The sequence below is a fragment of the Malania oleifera genome, chromosome 6, assembly GCF_029873635.1.
Source record: "Malania oleifera isolate guangnan ecotype guangnan chromosome 6, ASM2987363v1, whole genome shotgun sequence".
NCBI lineage: Eukaryota > Viridiplantae > Streptophyta > Magnoliopsida > Santalales > Ximeniaceae > Malania > Malania oleifera.
Window position 1 is genome coordinate 110880075 of NC_080422.1, and position 18669 is coordinate 110898743.

Here is an 18669-nt window from a genome sequence, read left to right on the forward strand (position 1 = left end):
TTCAAAAACCACAAGTTTTTCCTTTGTTCAAGTCCATTTCTTCTTTTGAGTGTTCTGAGTGTCAATTGGAAAAGCACATTAGGACGTCTTTTCAATCTAAGTTGAGGCCCGTAGTAAATCATTGTTTTCTCTTATTCATTCATATCTTTTGGGTTCATGTAGAGTCAAGAATTTGATTGGTCATCAATATTTTGTGTCCCTTGAGGATGATTTTTCTGGCATGATGTGAATCTATTTGTTAAAAGATATGTAGGTATGGATTTTTGAATGTATTTACTTAGTTCTACCAGGAAATAAAAACTTATTTTGGTATTGATAGTCAATTGTTTCAATCTGATAATGCACTTGAATTTGTTCAAAATAAGCTTCATTCTTTTTGCTTGGCCAACGGGACAATTCATCAAACATCATGTATACATACCCCTCAATAGAATGGAATAGTTGAATGAAAAAATAGACATTTACTTGACATAACATGGTCTCTACTCCTTCATATGCATGTTCCTAAATCCTCTTCAATTGATGCTCTTCTTACAACCTATTTTTAGCTTAACAAGATGCCCTCAAGTGTTCTAGATGGACAAATTCCCTTCTCCGTCATGTACCCAGAAGCATGAGTGCCGAAAACTGCTACTTACTTGATTAATCATTTACCTTCTCAAGTCCTACTCATGGAGTCTCCCTATTTCCACTTATTTGCTAAGAAACCTAGTTATGACAACCTCCGTACCTTTGGTTGTGTATGTTTTGTTCATTTACCTCTTCATGAATGACATAAATTATCTACTCAATCTGTTTAATGTGCATTCTTGGGATATAATGTGTGTCAAAAGGGATTTGTTTGCTATGATCCTACATTACATCGTACATGCATTTCTAGGAATGTTATTTTCTTTGAAAATCAACATTTCTTTCTTTTGTCCTCTGTACCCTCCTCTTCTACTGTGATTCTCCCCTCCTTTGAGGAGCAGTTCTCAGATCCTCATCAAGTCAGTTCTCATTTTAAACCAGGTATTGTGTATACGTGACGCTCCCGCCCACAGTCTCTTATAGTGGCTCATCTGATATCTGATCCTACTACGCTCCATATTCAGTTCGTTGTAGCACCTCTAGAGCCTTTGGTACGTTGCTCTTCTCGAGTGTCTGTACCCCCGGATAGGTATGGGTTTCCCTCTTCCATTTCTGGCAATTACGTTTTTGTTCTTACTGCTGCATTGTCCAATTTAGATATTCCCACATCCTACTCACACGCTGCCAAGCATGCTTGTCGGCGACAAGCTATGCAAGAAGAAATTGCCGCTCTAGAGGCCAATCACACCTAGGACATTGAGCCTTGTCCTCCCACCATTGTTCCTCTGGGTTGTAAATGGGTTTACTCAGTCAAGGTCCGATCTAATGGAAGTCTAGATCATTACAAAGCTTGCTTGTTGCACTTGGGAATAATCAAGAATATGGTGTCAATTATGAAGAGACCTTTGCTCCTGTGGCTAAGATGACTATTGTTTGTACAATTCTGGCTATTGCTGCTTCTAGTGATTGACCACTACATCAAATGGATGTCAAAAATGCTTTTCTTCACTAGGATCTTAAAGAGTATATTTATATTAAGCCACCCCCAGGCTTGTTTCCCTCTCTGACTTCACATGTGTGTAAGCTTCGTCGCTCTCTTTATGGTCTCAAACAAGCTCCGAGGGCCTGGTTTGATAAATTCCACACCACTTTATTACAATTTTCATTCAAGCAGAGCAAGTATGACACTTCATTGTTTCTTCGAAAATCAAACATGAGATTTGTTGTTCTTTTGGTTTATGTTGATGATATTGTGATTACTAGTTCCGATTCTGCTTTACTTGCTCAACTCATGACTCATCTCTCAGAGTCCTTTCATATGAAAGATCTTGGGTCTCTCACATATTTCTTGGTCTTGAGGTGAATCGTAGTCCCTCTGGTATTCCACTTAATCAACATAAGTATGCTAGTGACTTGGTGGCGGTTGGCCTTCAAGAGGTTACTTCTGTTGATACTCCCATGGAATTAAATGTCCAGCTTCGCAAAGAGGAGGGTGACTTACTTGCTGATCCCAGTTTATACCGGAAGTTGGCGGGTAGTCTGGTCTATCTCACCATTACTAGACCAGACATTTCTTTTGCTCTACAGCAAGTTAGCTAGTTTCTTTAAACTCCTCGTCATCTTCATTTGGCTGCTGTTCGTGGGATCATATGCTATGTTCAGGGCACTTCTGCTCGTGGTTGATTCTTCCCTGCAGGCAATTCTACTTGCCTTGCTGCTTATAGCGATGCTGATTGGGCAGGTTGTGTGGATACACGTCGCTCCATCACTGGTTGGTGTGTGTTCTTAGGTGATGCATTGATCTCTTGGAAGAGTAAGAAGCAAGACAGAGTTTCTAAGTCATCGATGGAATCTGAATACTGGGCAATGTCTCTTGCTTCTTGTGAAATTATTTGGCTTCAAGGTTTGCTTGCTGAGCTAGATTTTTCTGAGACTGATCCTACACCTCTACACGCCGATAATACAAGTGTTATTCAAATCACGGCCAATCCTGTATATCATGAGCGCACGAAGCATATTGAAGTTGATTGTCACTCTATCCATGAAGCATTTGAAGCTCGTGTTATCACTCTTCCACATATTTCCACTGAATTACAAATTGCTAATATCTTCACCAAGGCTCTCACTCGTCATCGAAATTGCTTCCTAAGTAGTAAATTGATGCTTGTTGATCAACTCACATCAATTTGAGGGGGGCTGTCAACGGAACAGCAAACAACAAAAGATTTCTTTCCTTATTTCAGCCCACAATTATTTCCTTATTTCTCCATTCATTATTTTGTACAATTAGCATATATTTAGTTTACATGTATAGGTCTTGACAGATTATAGTTTACATGTATAGGGCTAGAATCATGCTAGAACTTATTTACTTTCCATGTCTAGCATTCTTGTAAAGTCTATATAGAATATACAGAACTCAAGGCCAAACCATTCGGCCATTCACTCAATACTTTGACATTTTAAGGTGATACCCCGTTTGTCCAATGTCAGGTCCTCGAGTTAATCTTTTGATTCCATCAACAATTTATAGTCCCCTCTCTTGTGTTGATCCTCCAGTTCCTACCCTTATCACTCTTGAGAATCTTTTGCCCCTCTTCCAAATCCACCAGTTACTGATCTAGAGAAACGATTGAAGGTTTATGAATGACAGAAAGCAAGCACAAACGTCACTACGACCATGCAGGCACCTCTCCGCCTACCAATGCTTTGACTTCTAGTTCTGGAGATCCATCCCAATGTGACTTGGATTTCCTCGTTGCTCACTGGAAAGGTACTCAAACATGTGCTCAATCGTCCTTAGTTGCTTATCTTATTGCTCATTATGTTTCAGTTCTTCAAATTCCTAGTCCTATGCGTTCTTTTGCCTTGTCTATTTCCTTAATTTCTATTCCTTCGTCGCATGTTGAAGCACTTGCTAACCCTGGGTGGAAGCATGCAATGGACGTATAGATGAATGCCCTCATTGCTCAAGGGGCATTGGACTTGGTGGATCTTCCTCCTAATAAAGAGTTGGTTAGGTATTGTTGGGTCTACACCATCAAATATCTTCCTGATGGCTCTATCAAATGGCTTAAGGCTCAGATGGTTGCCAATGGGTACACCCAAACATATGGTATTAATTGTTTTGAGACTCCCTATTGCTCAACAAAATTCTATCTGCGTATTGGTCTCATTGGCAAATAATTTTTGATTGCCCCTTATATCAGTTGGATATTAAGAAAGCCTTCCAAGATGTATACATGGAGCAACCTCCTAGGTGTGTTGCTCAAGGGGAGGATGGTAAAGTATGTAAGTTGCATTAGGCCATTTATGGTTTTAAGTAGTCTCTTCGAGCCTTGTTTGACAAATTTAGTGCATTTGCATTTACTGAATGCTACTTTAATCATTCGATTTCGTCCACAAAACGGAGATAGTTGTGGTGTTTAGTAGTTTATGTTGATTATTTCATCATCACTGGCAATGACTTGATCAAGATTGCAAATGTTAAGCAGTGGCCTCAAGCAAAATGTCAAATCAAAGACGTGGGTTGTTGTGCAATAAATGCATGCGGAAATGATCGTGCTGTGTAGCAATTATAATGAACAATACGGAAACACACAGATAATGAAAGCAATAAAAGACACACAAGGATTTAACGTGGTTCGGCAGAATGCCTACGTTCACGGGAGCAAGTGGCAGCTAAAATTCACTATCTATCAAAATCAGGGTTACAACATTGTATTTATGCTAACCCTACACGTATAGAGGTATTGGTGAATCCCTCAAATACCCCTATATCAATCCGTGGAGGATTTGCCTCCATATCCCCAACCTATTGATCTTTCCAATTCAAATTTCAAAAACAACGCCGAACAAAACCGTCAACGATTTTCCTTCACTGGAGGAAACCGTAGATGTACCTACATCAAACCGTTGACGATTTTCTTCCTAATTGGTTATTGGAAGTAACCGTCGATGTACTCTGCAAACCGTCGATAGTTTTTCTTCACTCCAGCTTCCTTGTTTTCTTCAGCTTGCTTTCTCTGTACATGTGTTCCACACAATATGAGCCATATACTTCAATAAGCTCCACCTTGGCGAATATACACCCCTTAGGAGAATAAGAAAACATAAACCCATTGCTCCACCTAGGACGATAGGTTGGGACGCCTCCCATCTAGCATCTGGAGACGTTAATCAAGTCCAAGCAGTGCTTGAACTTGTCCGTGGTAATAGGATTTGTCAACATTTCTACTGCATTCTCAGAAGTGTGAACTTTTTCAAGCAATAGTTCACTAGAAGAAACCAATTCCTTGATCCTGTGAAACCTCACATCTATGTGCTTGGTCCTTGCGTGATACACTTGGTTCTTCGCCAAATAAATGGCACTTTGACTATCACAATGCAACTAAACTCCACCCTGCTAAATACCCAGCTCCTTGACCAATCTTGTAAGCTACAAACTTCCTTGGCAGCCTCAGCCACTGCCATATACTTCGATTCAGTAGTAGATAGTGCAACTAGAGACTGAAGCATGGACCTCCAACAAATAGCCCCCCCCCCCGGTGGTAGACCTCTTGTCATCCAAGTCCCCTGCATAGTCTGCATTCACATATCCAACAATTGAAGGATCACCCTGTTTTTTGCCAAACATGATGCCATAGTTTGTAGTACCCCTCAAGTATCTAAAAATCAACTTGACTGCATCCCAATGTCGTCATATCGAATTTGATAAAAACTTGCTCACCGCATTAACAACTTGTGCCAGATCCGGTCTTGTACAAACCATAGCATACATCAAACACCCCATTGCACTAGCATATGGAACTTTTGACATGACTTGAACTTCATCATCTATCTTCGGGCACTGCGCGGTAGACAATCTAAAATGATTCGCCAATGGTGTACTTACTGGTTTTGCATAACTACGCTGAGATAACCACAATCTTCTAGAAGCTCTGTCCTTGCGAATCTCCATCCCAAGAATCTTCTTGGCCACACCTAAATCATTCATGTCAAATTTTTTGCTCAACAGAGTTTTCAACTTATTGACCACACTCATACTGTTCACAGCAATCAACATGTCATCCACATAAAGCAACAGAAAAATAAATGAACCATCATCAAGGCTCTTCACATAAACACAACAATCATACTCACATCTCCTGTAGCCAATCCAGATCATGTAGGAGTCAAATCGCCTGTACCACTGCCTAGGAAACTACTTCAACCCATAAAGTGATTTCCTCAATTTACAGACCAAGTGTTCTTGTCCATGTTGACTAAACTCTTTTGGTTGTACCATGTAAATCAGCTCCTCCAAATCACCATGGAGAAAAGTTGTCTTTACATCCATTTGCTCCAAATGCATATCAAAATGCGCTACCAATCCTAACACCACCCTAATGGAAGTGTGTCTAACCACAAGGGAGAAGATCTCATCATAATCAACCCCTTTCCTCTGTGAGTAACCCTTTGCTACTAGACAAGCTTTGAATTTTTCTCCTCCTTTCTTTGATACTGCTTCTTTCTCTTTATACACCTATTTGCATCCTATCGCTCTCTTCCCCTTTGGAAGCTCCACCAACTCCTATCTGGTTCTTATGCATAGACTCCATCTCCTTTAGCATAGCACCCATCCATCTACTTTTCTTTTGACTGTATACCGCCTCTTGAAAAGTAGTAGGATCCTTGCTACTAGTAATGAGTGCATAAGAAACCAGATCATCAAAACCATACCGAGGGGGTGGCTTGATATTGCGTCTGGGCTTGTCTATAGCTATTTATGTGATGCTACTGATCTCCTGAGCTAGGACTCCCTGTATTATGAACATTGTCATCTGTACCATAAGTCTTTACCTCCACTAGCACCATATGCTCATTGCTGCTGCAGTTTTCTGGCACCTGGTTCTCTTCTTCCTGAGTATGCTGCAACATGACTTTCTTATCAAAAACCACATCTCTACTGATCACCACCTTGTTTTCCTTCAGATCCCACAGCTTGAAACCTTTCACCCCTTTCTGATACCCCAGAAAGATACACTGTCTAGACTTCGCATCAAACTTCGATCTCTCCTCACTAGAAACATGCACGTAGGCTGGACATCCAAACACTCTCAAACCAGAGTAGTCTATCGTGCCGCTTGTCCACACCTCCTATGCTACTTTCTCATCTAGTGCTGCCCTTGGTGACCTGTTAATCAAGAGACATGCCATATCCACCGCCTTTGCCCAGAAGTTCTTTGCAAGCCCTGCATTCAACCTGAGACACTAGCTCTTTTAGCTATTGTTCTGTTCATCCTTTCCGCCACACCATTTTGTTGTGGCGTCTTACGTACTGTGAAGTGTCTCTTAATCCCATGCTGCTCGCACAACTCTATGAACTTTGAATCTGTGTACTCAATACCATTGTTGGATCCGAGGCATTTGATCTTCCTCCTGGTTTGGTTTTCTACTTCAGCTTTCCACAACTTGAACTTGGCAAATGTCTTTGACTTGTGCCGCATGAAGTACACCTAGACCTTTCATGAGTAGTTATCGATAGAAACTCATGCAATACATATGTCCTCCCCGTGATGCTACCCTTACTGGCCCCAAACATTTGTATGAACATAGTCAAGAATTCCCTTCGTCTTGTGTGTGGCTGTCTTGAACTGCACCTTATTCTATTTCCCAAGAACACAATACCTGCAGAAATTCAGCTTGCATGTTTTGACACCCTTCAAAAGAATCCTCTTATGAAGCTCCATCATCCCACGCTCACCCATACGACCTAACCGCATATGCCACAAGACTGTACTATCTAACTTAGACTCCGCAGCTGCAGCTCCACCTACAACTATGGTACCTAGCAGTGTATAGATATTTCCTGCTAATTTCTTCCCCTTCATCACGATTAATACACCTTTACTCACCTTCATTACTCCACTTGCACACTTGTAATTAAACCCATTACAATCTAAAGTGCCCAATGAAATTAGATTCTTTCTTAAATCCGGTATATGCCTAACATCACACACCGTTCTAACAACACCATCAAAATATTTTAATTCTGATATTCGCTTTTCCAACAATTTTTGCATGATGCATCATTACCCATCAAAACAGGACTAGAAATTACTAACCTGCAGGTGTCAAACCAATATTTATTGGGTGTTATATGATAGGAGCATGCCGAATCCAGTATCCAAGAATCCGTGAGACAATCTGAACCGGATGAAACAGAAAGCATATTCCCGTCACTGCTCTTTGAGTCTCCTTCTTCCGCCACATTCGCAGATTTTGATGAACCCTCTTTATTTTTTGCATTCCCCTTCTTTTTCTCTGGACAATCTTGTTTTATGTTCCCCTTTTTCTCACACTTAAAACATCGTATGTCCTTCCTCTTCCTAGAATTGGACTGATATTTATTGCTACTCGGTTCGCTCCAGAACTTGTTTCTCCCACGTTCCTGGTTACCCTTCACCACAAGCCCTTCACCTTGTAGACTCTCATTGTTGACTTTCTTCCTCTGATGAAAACCTAAAAGAGCACTTGGGATCTTCTCCAATTCGAGAGTTTCTTTTCCCCACATTAGAGTTGTAACCAAATTTTCATATGTAGGAGAAGTAGGTAGGGAATTCAGCAACATCAACGACTTGTCTTCGTCTTCGAACTTCACATCAACTCGATTCAAATCATTGACGATCTAATTGAACACATTGATGTGCTGGTTTAGATCTGAACCCTCTGACATCTAAAGACCATACAGTTTCAAGATAAAACTTGTTTGTTAACGACTTGGACATATATTGACTTTCCAGTTTCAACCAAACTGCCACCAGTGATTCCTCATCCATGACGTGATACATCACGTCATCAACCACACAAAGCCTGATAGTCGCCACAGCTTTCGCTTCCAGTTCCTTCCAATTGATGTTGTCCATGCCTTTCAGCTGCCTTACGTATAATACCTTCACCATGCCCTGCTGCACTAAAAAATCCTTGACCCTTCGCTGCCATAACACGAAATTTTTGGATCCATCGAACTTGATCATGTCGAACTTTGCAAAAGAAATCCCAGCCATTGTAACCAATAGCTTTCATACCAATTGTTGTGCAATAAATGCGTGTGGAAACGATCGTGTCGTGCAACAATTACGATGAACAATACGGAAACACACAGATAATTAAAGCAATAAAAGACACAAGGATTTAATGTAGTTGGGAAGAATGCCTACGTCCATGGGAGCAAGTTGCGACTTAAATTCACTATCAATCAAAATTAGGGTCACAACATCGTATTTATGTTAACCATTCATGTACAGAGGTATTGGAGAATCCCTCAAATACCCTTGTATCAATCCGTGGAGAATTTGCCTTTGTATCCTCAACCTATTGATCTTCCTAATTCAAATTTCAAAAATAACGCCGAACAAAACCGTCGACGGTTTCATCAAATTGTTGACGATTTTCCTTCATTGGAGGAAACCATCGATGTACCTACATCAAACCATCGATGATTTTCTTCCTAATTGTCTACTGGAAGAAACCATCAATGTACTCTGCAAACCATTGACAATTTTTCTTCACTCCAACTTCCTTGTATTCCTTAGCTTGCTTTCTCTGTACATGTGTTCCACTCGATATGAGCCACATACTTCAACAAGGGTATTTTGTGTTACTTTCTTGGTATTGAGATTGTATAGTGTAGGAAAGTGTTAAATCTATCTCAACTAAAACAAACATTGGACTTGCTAAGTGAGATTGGTTTGTTGGGAGCTAAACCGGTTGATGCTCCTATGTATCCCAATGTGAAGTTGTATAGGGATGTTGAACCAGATTTTAAGACAAACATTGATTATACGCAGTTGGTTGGCAAGTTGATCTACTTGAATGTCACTAGACCTGACATATATTTTGCAGTGGGATTGGTGAGTCAGTTTATGGAAAATCCCAAACAGCCACATTGGGATGCTATATGTAGGATTTTACGGTATCTCAAAGGCTCTCCCAGCAAAGGTTTGATTTATGAATGTGACAGAAATTGTGAGTTGTGGGATACAATGATATTGATTGGGCTGTGTTGATGATCCAAGGTGTATTGTTGTCTATTGTACACTTGTGGGAGGTAATCTTGTTACTTGGCATAGCTAGAAACAAACTACTGTAGCAAGATCTAGTGCTGAAGCGTAGTACCAAACTATATCTCACACTACGAGTGAGCTTATGTGGCTGAAGTCTCTTATGTCAAAGATGGGATTCTTGGTAAGGAAGCTAGTAGATATGTTCTCTAAAAAGATGCCTTCTATATTTCTAGCATTCCAATGTTTCATGAGAGGGCAAAGCACATAGAAGTTGACTGTCATTTTGTGAGGGATGCTGTGTTGAAGAAGTTCGTGAGGATTCCCTTTGTGAAATCTGTCGATCAGCACTGTCTAAAGTTTGTTACAAGCTGGGGTTTGGTGATATTTGTATACCTTGAGCTTGAGGGGGAGTGTTAGAAGAGAATTAAGGCTGCAAACAAGCCGAGCCAAGCTGAGCTTTAACATGTTCAGGCTCGGCTCGAAAGAAAAATAGCTCTGCTTGAGCTCGAGCTCGGTTCAATTCAGTTTGCAAAATTCAAGCTTGAGCTCGGCTAAAAAATTTATCCATTGGCTTGAGCTCAGCTTAGTCTCAACAACTAACACAAAACCAAGGCAGCCCAATTGAATATTTGAAATTTAAGAGGACATTAATGGACAATTGGGCTTAAAATAAAATACTTAGGCCTATCATGGAACAGGCTCATATTATAACCCAAAAAGGCAAGGAGGAGCCCATAAGTATGCAAGCCCACAACATTAATTATACACTGACTATGCAGTCCTGCAATGAGCCGGACCGCAGCCTTATGGGAAGGTGGATGGAAGGGGAAGCTGGGCAAGGGATTTTATAAACTGTTGAGGAGGATAACATACTTTGTATTTCTGAAGTGGGACAAAAATGCAGCCTGAAGCTCTTTGCCTCTCCCCCATGCTTTCTCCCCACTTCAATCCCACATTGAAATATTAAACTCTTGCTATGTCTCTCTTCTTCTATATCAGATTCCTTCCACATCTGTTTAATTAATAAATAATATATAAATGAATAACTAGTAGATTTTTTTTTGAGTTTTTGACTATTTGGTTGATTTGCGTGATCCAAAAATTAATTCACTAACTTAAAAAAATAAAATAAATATTTTAGTTATTAATTTTAAAATCGAGCTGATTATCGAGCCTAATCGAGCTGCTCATGAGCTAAATTGAGCCAAGCCCAACTGTGATCAAGCTCAGCTTGTTAATTAAACAAGCCTAAAGATTGGGCTTGTGAATCACTCATTTAGTTAATAAACGAGCTTGAATGAGCTCTTACCGAGCCAAGCTCCTGAGCTCTCATGAGCGGCTTGGTTTCGTTTGCAGCCCTAAAGAGAATATGTTATTTTAGTAATTGGGTTGTTTTACTGGGGGTATTTTTGTCTTTAACACTTTATTATTAATAATGTATAAGAGGGCAGACCTAGAGCTATACGTACACTCCAGGAAACTGCTGCTCAGGTTTTTTTTTTTTCCTCTTTTTTCTCTACTCTTCTTTTCTCCCCTTCTCTTCTTCTCTCCTCCATCTCTAACTTTACAAGAAGTTATTTTCTGTAAGTGTGAATAATATGTAGTAAAAGTATCTTAATCTTTTAAAAATAATACTAAACATTTCTAAATGAAATAAATTTTAATTCTATATATAGAAAGAGAAATTGTTGAAATCACCTTGCGTACAAAATATCCTTGTCTTCTTGAAGTAAGAACATATATTTCTAAAAGAAGTACGTTTATATGCTATAATGTAATTGAACAAAATTAGATAAATTCACATTTAGATATCTAGAAGTTATTGTTTAAACACAAAACGAAAAATTTGTTAAAAATAAAACAAAGTGTAAGTATCTATATCTATATCTATATCTATATCCATATTATAAATTGACAAAAGTACGATAGGATAAATCATTTTATGAAAAATATGTTATATTTTAAAAATAAGATAATATTTTAACCAAAATTGGATCAAATTATATTTATAAAATCTATTTTGGATGAGTTAAATGTTTGACCAACAAAGAGATTTTTGGCTAAAAATCAAACTAACACAAAGTATGAAAAAAGTATGACTATTGTAAATCATTTTGTAGAAAAAAATTATTACTATCTTAAAAATAAGACAAATTATTTCTAAAAGACTAAATTCAAGAATAATTAGATAAATTTACATTATTTTTAAAATTTTTTTTAAATAGGTTATGATTTGTACCTAAAAATTTATTTAATTAAAATAAAATACATATAATGGTATTATAAGCACTAAATAAAATGTATATCTCAAAATAAAATAGGAAAATTCTTCTAACACCTCCTAAAATTTTTATGAAGATTGAAGTGTCTAACAGCATTTAGATAAATACTTATATAAATTCTGAGAAATCAATTTTAGAAATAAAATTATAGATCTAGAAGTATCCTGAGATAATTTATTTCAACTTTAAAAGGACTCCATGATTGTTCATTAAGTAAATTGAAAATAATAATATAAATATTTTAGGTATCAAATCACAATTTAGAAATAGCAATAAATATTAATATTTTTGTTGGAAGAATTCATTCATTAAGATTTTTAAAAAAAAAAATAAATAAATAAAAATATTATTTATTAATTTTTCTATCTATAAATATATATAAATTATCAATTTAATATTTATCATAATATTAATTAGAGCGTTCAAATCGTATCATATCTTATATTTTTAAATATTTTTTCTTCTATCAATGCATTTATGTGGTGTCATAAGCATATTTCATAATATCAAGATTTCATACTTTAATATCTGCAATTTAAATTTTGACAATATACTATTAACTTTTTTTCCGAAAATATATCTTAATTTTATTGAGAATTATAAAATTATTTTCACCTAATATTATTCACATGCAATCATGTGCAATGCACGTGACACATTTACTAGCGCTTTATAAAAGCAAGCTTTGCTTTATATTCCAAGACGTAAGGAATTTGTTAAGAAAAAATGTTTTTCTTTTGTTTTTTTTGGACACAGAAAGGCAGCCTTACTGAATTAGAAAGGAGAATCATATACAGAAAAGTAGAGCTTGAGGTCCTCACTTATGAAAACAAAGAAAAACTAAAAGAAAAATCAATTTAATAAACTTGTCCAGTGTTGGTTGACATCTTGAGAACAGCATCCCTTAAAAAATCCTTAGCTATAATTCCAAAGAGAAGCTAAATACCTTATCCTGTTCCAAAGAAGCCCCACTGGTAATCTCTTTCCAGAAAAGAACTTCTACGATTCCTCTCCATCCAAATTCCCCAAAACACATGGAAAGAAACACCTCCACAATTTCTTCTCATCCTTACCTTTCCCAAAACCAGTAAAAGATATACCCAAGAGCTCCTTCACCGACTTTGGACATCCACACTTACCTTTCCCAAAACCAGTAAAAGATATATCTAAGAGCTCCTTCACCGACTTTGGACAAATCCACACAACAAAAAAAATTTCTAAAAGAGTATTCCACAAATTTCAAGAAAAAGAGCATGTAAAAACAAATGAGATGCATTCTTAGAGCTATTCCCACACATTAAACACAAATAGGGAGACAAGGCTTTAGAAAGTCTTGTACTCAGCAGCAGATAATTGGTGTTAACTCTATTACATGCCACTAGCCAAACAAATGCCTTTTCTTAGAAGGAACTTGCCAAGTACCCCACATAGAGGAAAATACACATCTACTTTAATAAGGGGAGTAAAAGGTTAAGCATGAACATGCATAATAAATGTCTAGATTGGGTAAGCATGTTAAGATCAATGAGCAGAATGCAATGCAAAGGATGAGAAATTAATGCTTCACTGCACAATCACAAATATGGCAGAAGCCATAAATGAAACCACAAAAAAAGGGTGTCTTAGTGCTATGCTACTATGCTTGCAATAAAATACGTATGATGTGGGAACTAGCATAGTGTAGAATTGATGCAACATGTAGGGAAACAGTACAACAGAGTAAAAATAAAAATAAAAGTTGCACAAATCTTCTACCTCCACTTTTATATAATATAAAATGAAATAAATGTGCATATTTTTTAAAAAAGTTTGGTAGGTGAAACGCATAGCTTTAACAAAATGGGTGCAATGATGAGATGAAACAGTAACATGAGAAAGGGCTTACATACAGTACAATAAATTAAAATAAAGGTTCTCCTTCAATTTTATATCTATAATAAAACAAATATGCACATTTTTAGAATGTTCAATAGTTGAAAAGCATCATTTTTATAAAATGGCTGCAATGATTAGACCAAACGGCAAGACTAAAATGCCATAATTACAAAATGAATGCAATCTTAGAGAGCTATCAGCCTAGCACCAATCAAGGATAAAGCAAAACTGAAGTCACTGCAAATATTTAGATGTTTACAGTGAAGACCATGTCCACAGTAATAATGAGTTATACAACCTCCATGGTTCAAGTAGAATACCATGAGGAAATGCATGGATGCAGCCAAAGCATAAAATTTAGTTGGTGCAAAAGGACCAAATTCTGGAGGAGTTTTTATGCTAAGTTACATGGGAAAGCCATAACAACATTCAAATACTACATATGAGCCAAAGGTTCCATAATTGACAAAAAACTAAGCACAAATACAATATAGGTCTGAATGTACTCTGCACAACTACTTTCTTGTGAGAACATTCCATCCAATTCATATAAGACAAGTGGCAAGACAATGTCTGTAATCAAAACTAACAATGCTAAAAATTACAGAACTATAGTGAACTTGTGTCCATAAAATACCTTACAAAAATTTTCTGACACCTGACCATCATTTTCAGATATGGACAATTCCTGAATGACTTTCTCTAGTCCCTTGCTAATAGCTTGCATTTCCTCTGCCAAAACTTTCAATTGAATCTGGAGTGCAATCATACAGTTGGTTAAATTAAAATTAAGTGAAATGTCTCATAAGAATTCTCAAAGAACTTAAAAAGAATACCTTTGATGCAGGCTCCAGGCTGATAAGGTCTTTTGAAAAATCTATAAGTTCTGGTAGTTTATCAGCAAGTACCTACAGCTTATAGGCAAGGGGGAAAAAGTAACGAACCACCACTGGCATTGTACAACTTCTTAATGGATAACTACTTATAAAACTATCAAAACTGGAACCCAAAGCATGATGCAGCTGTCTCATGCCCAAAAATGCTTTAGTAGTTATGAGGAACGAGGAAAGTGAACTTTTCACATTACATCTAAATGGATTCTATGAAAAAGAGAAAATGTGGAAATCGCATACTGATCATGAAGAATCATTGAGGCATCTCAAAAATGCTGCGAACTCATTATAAGGTACCTAAGAAGCTAAGAACTTCCAAAAGTTTTATCAACAGCAGAAATCAGAATAAGCGGATAACATTAGCTAAAGGGACATCAGAAGAAGTCTGGATGATGCTAGAGCCAGCGTAAGGTGTATCCTATTAACATATGCTAGAGCCACCAAAGTCTTGTTATTGTTGTTGTTGTTGTGTAGGAACCTCTATTCAGAGGAGGATGAGGGAATATCTATGGTTGAGGGGCTGGATTAGTGTCCTATATCAATAGAAAAAGGAGCTTCGTTAGAGAGACCTTTTAAGGAAGCAGCGATTAGGCTCCTAAGCTGGATGGTTTCACTATGTCATTTTTTTTTTTTCAGGATTGTTAGAGAGTTCTTGAAGGGAGGCCTTTTCAAAGTTTTTGTTGAGTTATGACAATGGAGCGGTAAGGACAAAACGATTATGAATAAAAAAAAAAAAAAGCAAACAGGAAGTTCATAAAGATCAACATGTCCCTCGTAAGGATTCAAAGAGATCAACATGTCCCTGATAAGGATTGAAAGAGATCAACATGTCCATAAGGATTCAAAGAGATCAACATGTAAAGCACTACTCTACAAATAAATAAAAGGAAATCCCATTTTTCACTATCTATACTCGGGTGGTCTATGAGCAATGTATCATTCCTAGGGGATGCTTTAGTGAATGATTAATAAGGATTCATATCATAGAGATTTGACTAGTTTTATGCTAACTGTCAACCCTCCTCCTTTACCTGGGCTTAGGACCGGCTATGTGTGAACTATAAAAAGTAGGACATTAAATGCACCACTGGCTGTTTGTGAAAAGAATCGATCATCTTATGGTAGAAAAAAAATTCAATAAAACTCAAGCTATATATATTTGGTTCTTTATTTTTGTTTCTTGCATTAACCCATTTTGCATGCCGCACCTAGTAGAATTTGTACACCTTGTTTGTGTTAAATTTGATTGCTGGATGCTTGGAAACCAATCATGAACACACCATAATATTATAACATCATCAAGCCACAACCAACCAGAAGAAAAATTAGACATAGAACTGCAACAACATTGTACCAGAAACAATATGCAACTCCCTGCACATCAGGCAGATTAACACAAACACATACAGTGCCGTTAAGAGATGAACACAGTTCAGAAGAGAGGGTTAAGGAACCAAAACGACTCTCTAAGTATTATAATTTATTTATTTATTTATTTTCGGGGGTTCAATGGAGGCTCACACTGGGCCTGAGTCACACAAGGAGAGAGATATCCGATCTCCCCTTCCAACCCCTCTCAAGATTGAAATCTGAGACCTTGAACATGGAAGTCCAAAGCTTTAACCATTGGTATGTCTGTCATGCCTAATTTAATAGGCAGCAAGGAAACAAAGAGGAAAAGGCTAAAACTAAGTCAGATTAATCAGGTTTAAAGTTTAGTGCTTTGATACCAGGCCGGGAAATCTGATACAGTCGCTGAGATATGGGAGCAGCAGTACAGGGCGAAAGAAGTATGAGGGAGAGAGAGAGAGAAGAAACATTGTCAGCCAAAGTAGTGTAGCTCTCCCAGACCACCTATATGGCTATATTCTTAAACAAAATATTTCTTGTGACAAAAATGCCCCTGAACAAATAAAAACAAGCACAACCCTATATGAAAAAAAAGGTAATGCTACTCTAAACAACTGTGCACTAGAAACTAATGCTACTCTAACAGAAATAATACAGGAGCAGGATTTTGAAAAAAACAAAAAACAAGAAACAAAACAAAACAAAACAGGAAACATAACTTTTCCAAAAAAGTAATCTAATTTGCCAAGCGGTCAACACATATATGCCAGCACTGCACATAAAAATGACTAGAAACCTCGTACCTTACAAAGATAATGCATGAGAGTCATCTTCTTGTTTCGGGCACGCATATCAGTGAGCTTAAGAAGGCTATCCAATCTGAATCCAATAGCAGAGCCTACAAGGAAAAAATTAAAAAATTTAAGAAAAAAAAAAAACAAAACTAGAAGTACAAAAACATAGAAAAACAATCTTGTACAAATTCAACAACAGAGGCAAAGTGAATACACAAGCACAAACACACAAACATATGAATAAATTAGGTGCAAAATGCAATGAAACTAAAGCGCCATGATGTCCTTTTATCTAGTCATTGATGTTTTATGTCATTTATAGATAATTTTTCGTGAATGACATGGTTCTATTTGTTAAAAGACCAGCATGCATTTCTAATGTATTTATTCAATTCTACTAGGAATGAAAAAATCAATTTGGCATTATTATTCAAATTTTTTAAACTGATAATGCACTTGAATTTGTTCAAAATGATCTTCATTTTTTTTGTTTGGCAAAAGGGATTGCTCATCAAAGATCATGTGTACGGCCTCATGGTGTAGCAAAACAAAAAAATAGACATTTACTTGGCATAATATGTTTATAATCTTTTATATGATGTTCCTAAAACCTTTTGGATAGATGCTCTTCTTACATCATGTTTTCTGCTTAACAGGATGCCTTCTAGCGTTCTAGAGGGGCATATCATGTACCTAGAAATATCCATGTTCTTTGTTGTTCCTCATGCCTTAAAGAGATGTTGACGAAATGAAATAGGGAGTTTTTTTTGGAGAAATTAGGATCAGGAAGGCTACAATTTTGGGTGATTTGGATTATCTAGATAGCAAAGCAAATGTTCTATTAGAGAGTGAGGAGGTTAAATGGGTCACTTTGAAGAATGAGCTAGAGGCTTTGATTTTTAAGGAAGCTAGGACTTAGGAGTTCAAGGCAAAAAAGTAAAATGAAATAAAGAGGGGGATTGCAATTTTTATTTTATTTTTCATTTTAGCCAATGGGGAGATGAGAAAAGAACTTGACTAGGGAATTGAACATGGGAAGAGGTGAGATAATTTCTGGCCGTTGTTTGATTGCATTTGATATCATTGGGATTTTTTTGTAACCTTTACACTGAGAAGGATTGCAGACCTATGATTGACGGGTTAGATTGGGATCTCATCTCCAAGGATTAGATGTCTTGGTTGGAAAGACCATTTGAGGAAGAAGTGAGGATAACTGTGTTTGCGATGGGAGAGGGATAAGCCCTCTTTAATGCCTTCCGATCATAGTTCACCCAACACTTCAAATTAGCTAATTCCCTTTTACCCTTTGCTAGATTACCACTCCAAAAGCTTAAGTTGTTAGGTTGTTGACCAACCACGTATATCAAGATTTAACACTCCTACACACGTCCAGTTCGATAACACGTGAAAGATAAACACACAACAAATTACACCCATTCAAGGAATATAATAATTTTTTAAACACCACTCATGTGGGCAATGAGACTAGAACCAAGGACCTCCTAGTAACAACCTCTAATACCATGTTAGAATTCTACTTTAGCTAAAAGCTTAAGCTATTATGTAGTGGGCCAACAATGCATATCAAGATTTAACACTGTTCTTCGCCTTAGATTTGCCACCATCAAGCTTGACTCATTTCCTCCATGATTAGATTACACAAGGCCCAAGTTATCCAAAAAACTATGAGTTTGAATGTCTATCTTACAAATGTCTTGAATTGGACAACATCATCCTCAAAAATATTATTTCCATCTAAACCTTCTAGAGGAGTAGGCAGCACATAAGATAAATCCCCAAGGCAATCAAAAGAAGAGTCCGAAGAAAATCCTTGCTGATTCGAATTGATCCAGTATTA

General features: G+C 37.2%; 1 protein-coding gene across 4 annotated transcripts in view; it reads right to left on the reverse strand.

Annotated features, from left to right (window-relative positions):
- Positions 1-18669, reverse strand: part of LOC131158870 (formin-like protein 18) — a 117304-nt gene that overhangs the window by 20935 nt on the left and 77700 nt on the right. For 3 of the 4 annotated variants that reach the window (XR_009137528.1, XR_009137527.1, XM_058113796.1), the window contains exons 12-14: positions 16821-16915; positions 14611-14682; positions 14412-14528 (exon numbers count right to left, since the gene is read on the reverse strand). Coding sequence is in view for 1 of the 4 variants with exons in the window: in XM_058113796.1 (XP_057969779.1) it covers positions 14412-14528; positions 14611-14682; positions 16821-16915 (284 nt within the window). In the remaining 3 variants the exon portion in view is untranslated. Of the gene's footprint in view, positions 1-14411; positions 14529-14610; positions 14689-16820; positions 16916-18669 lie in introns of those variants that run through there. The other variant, XR_009137529.1, reaches the window with a different exon arrangement.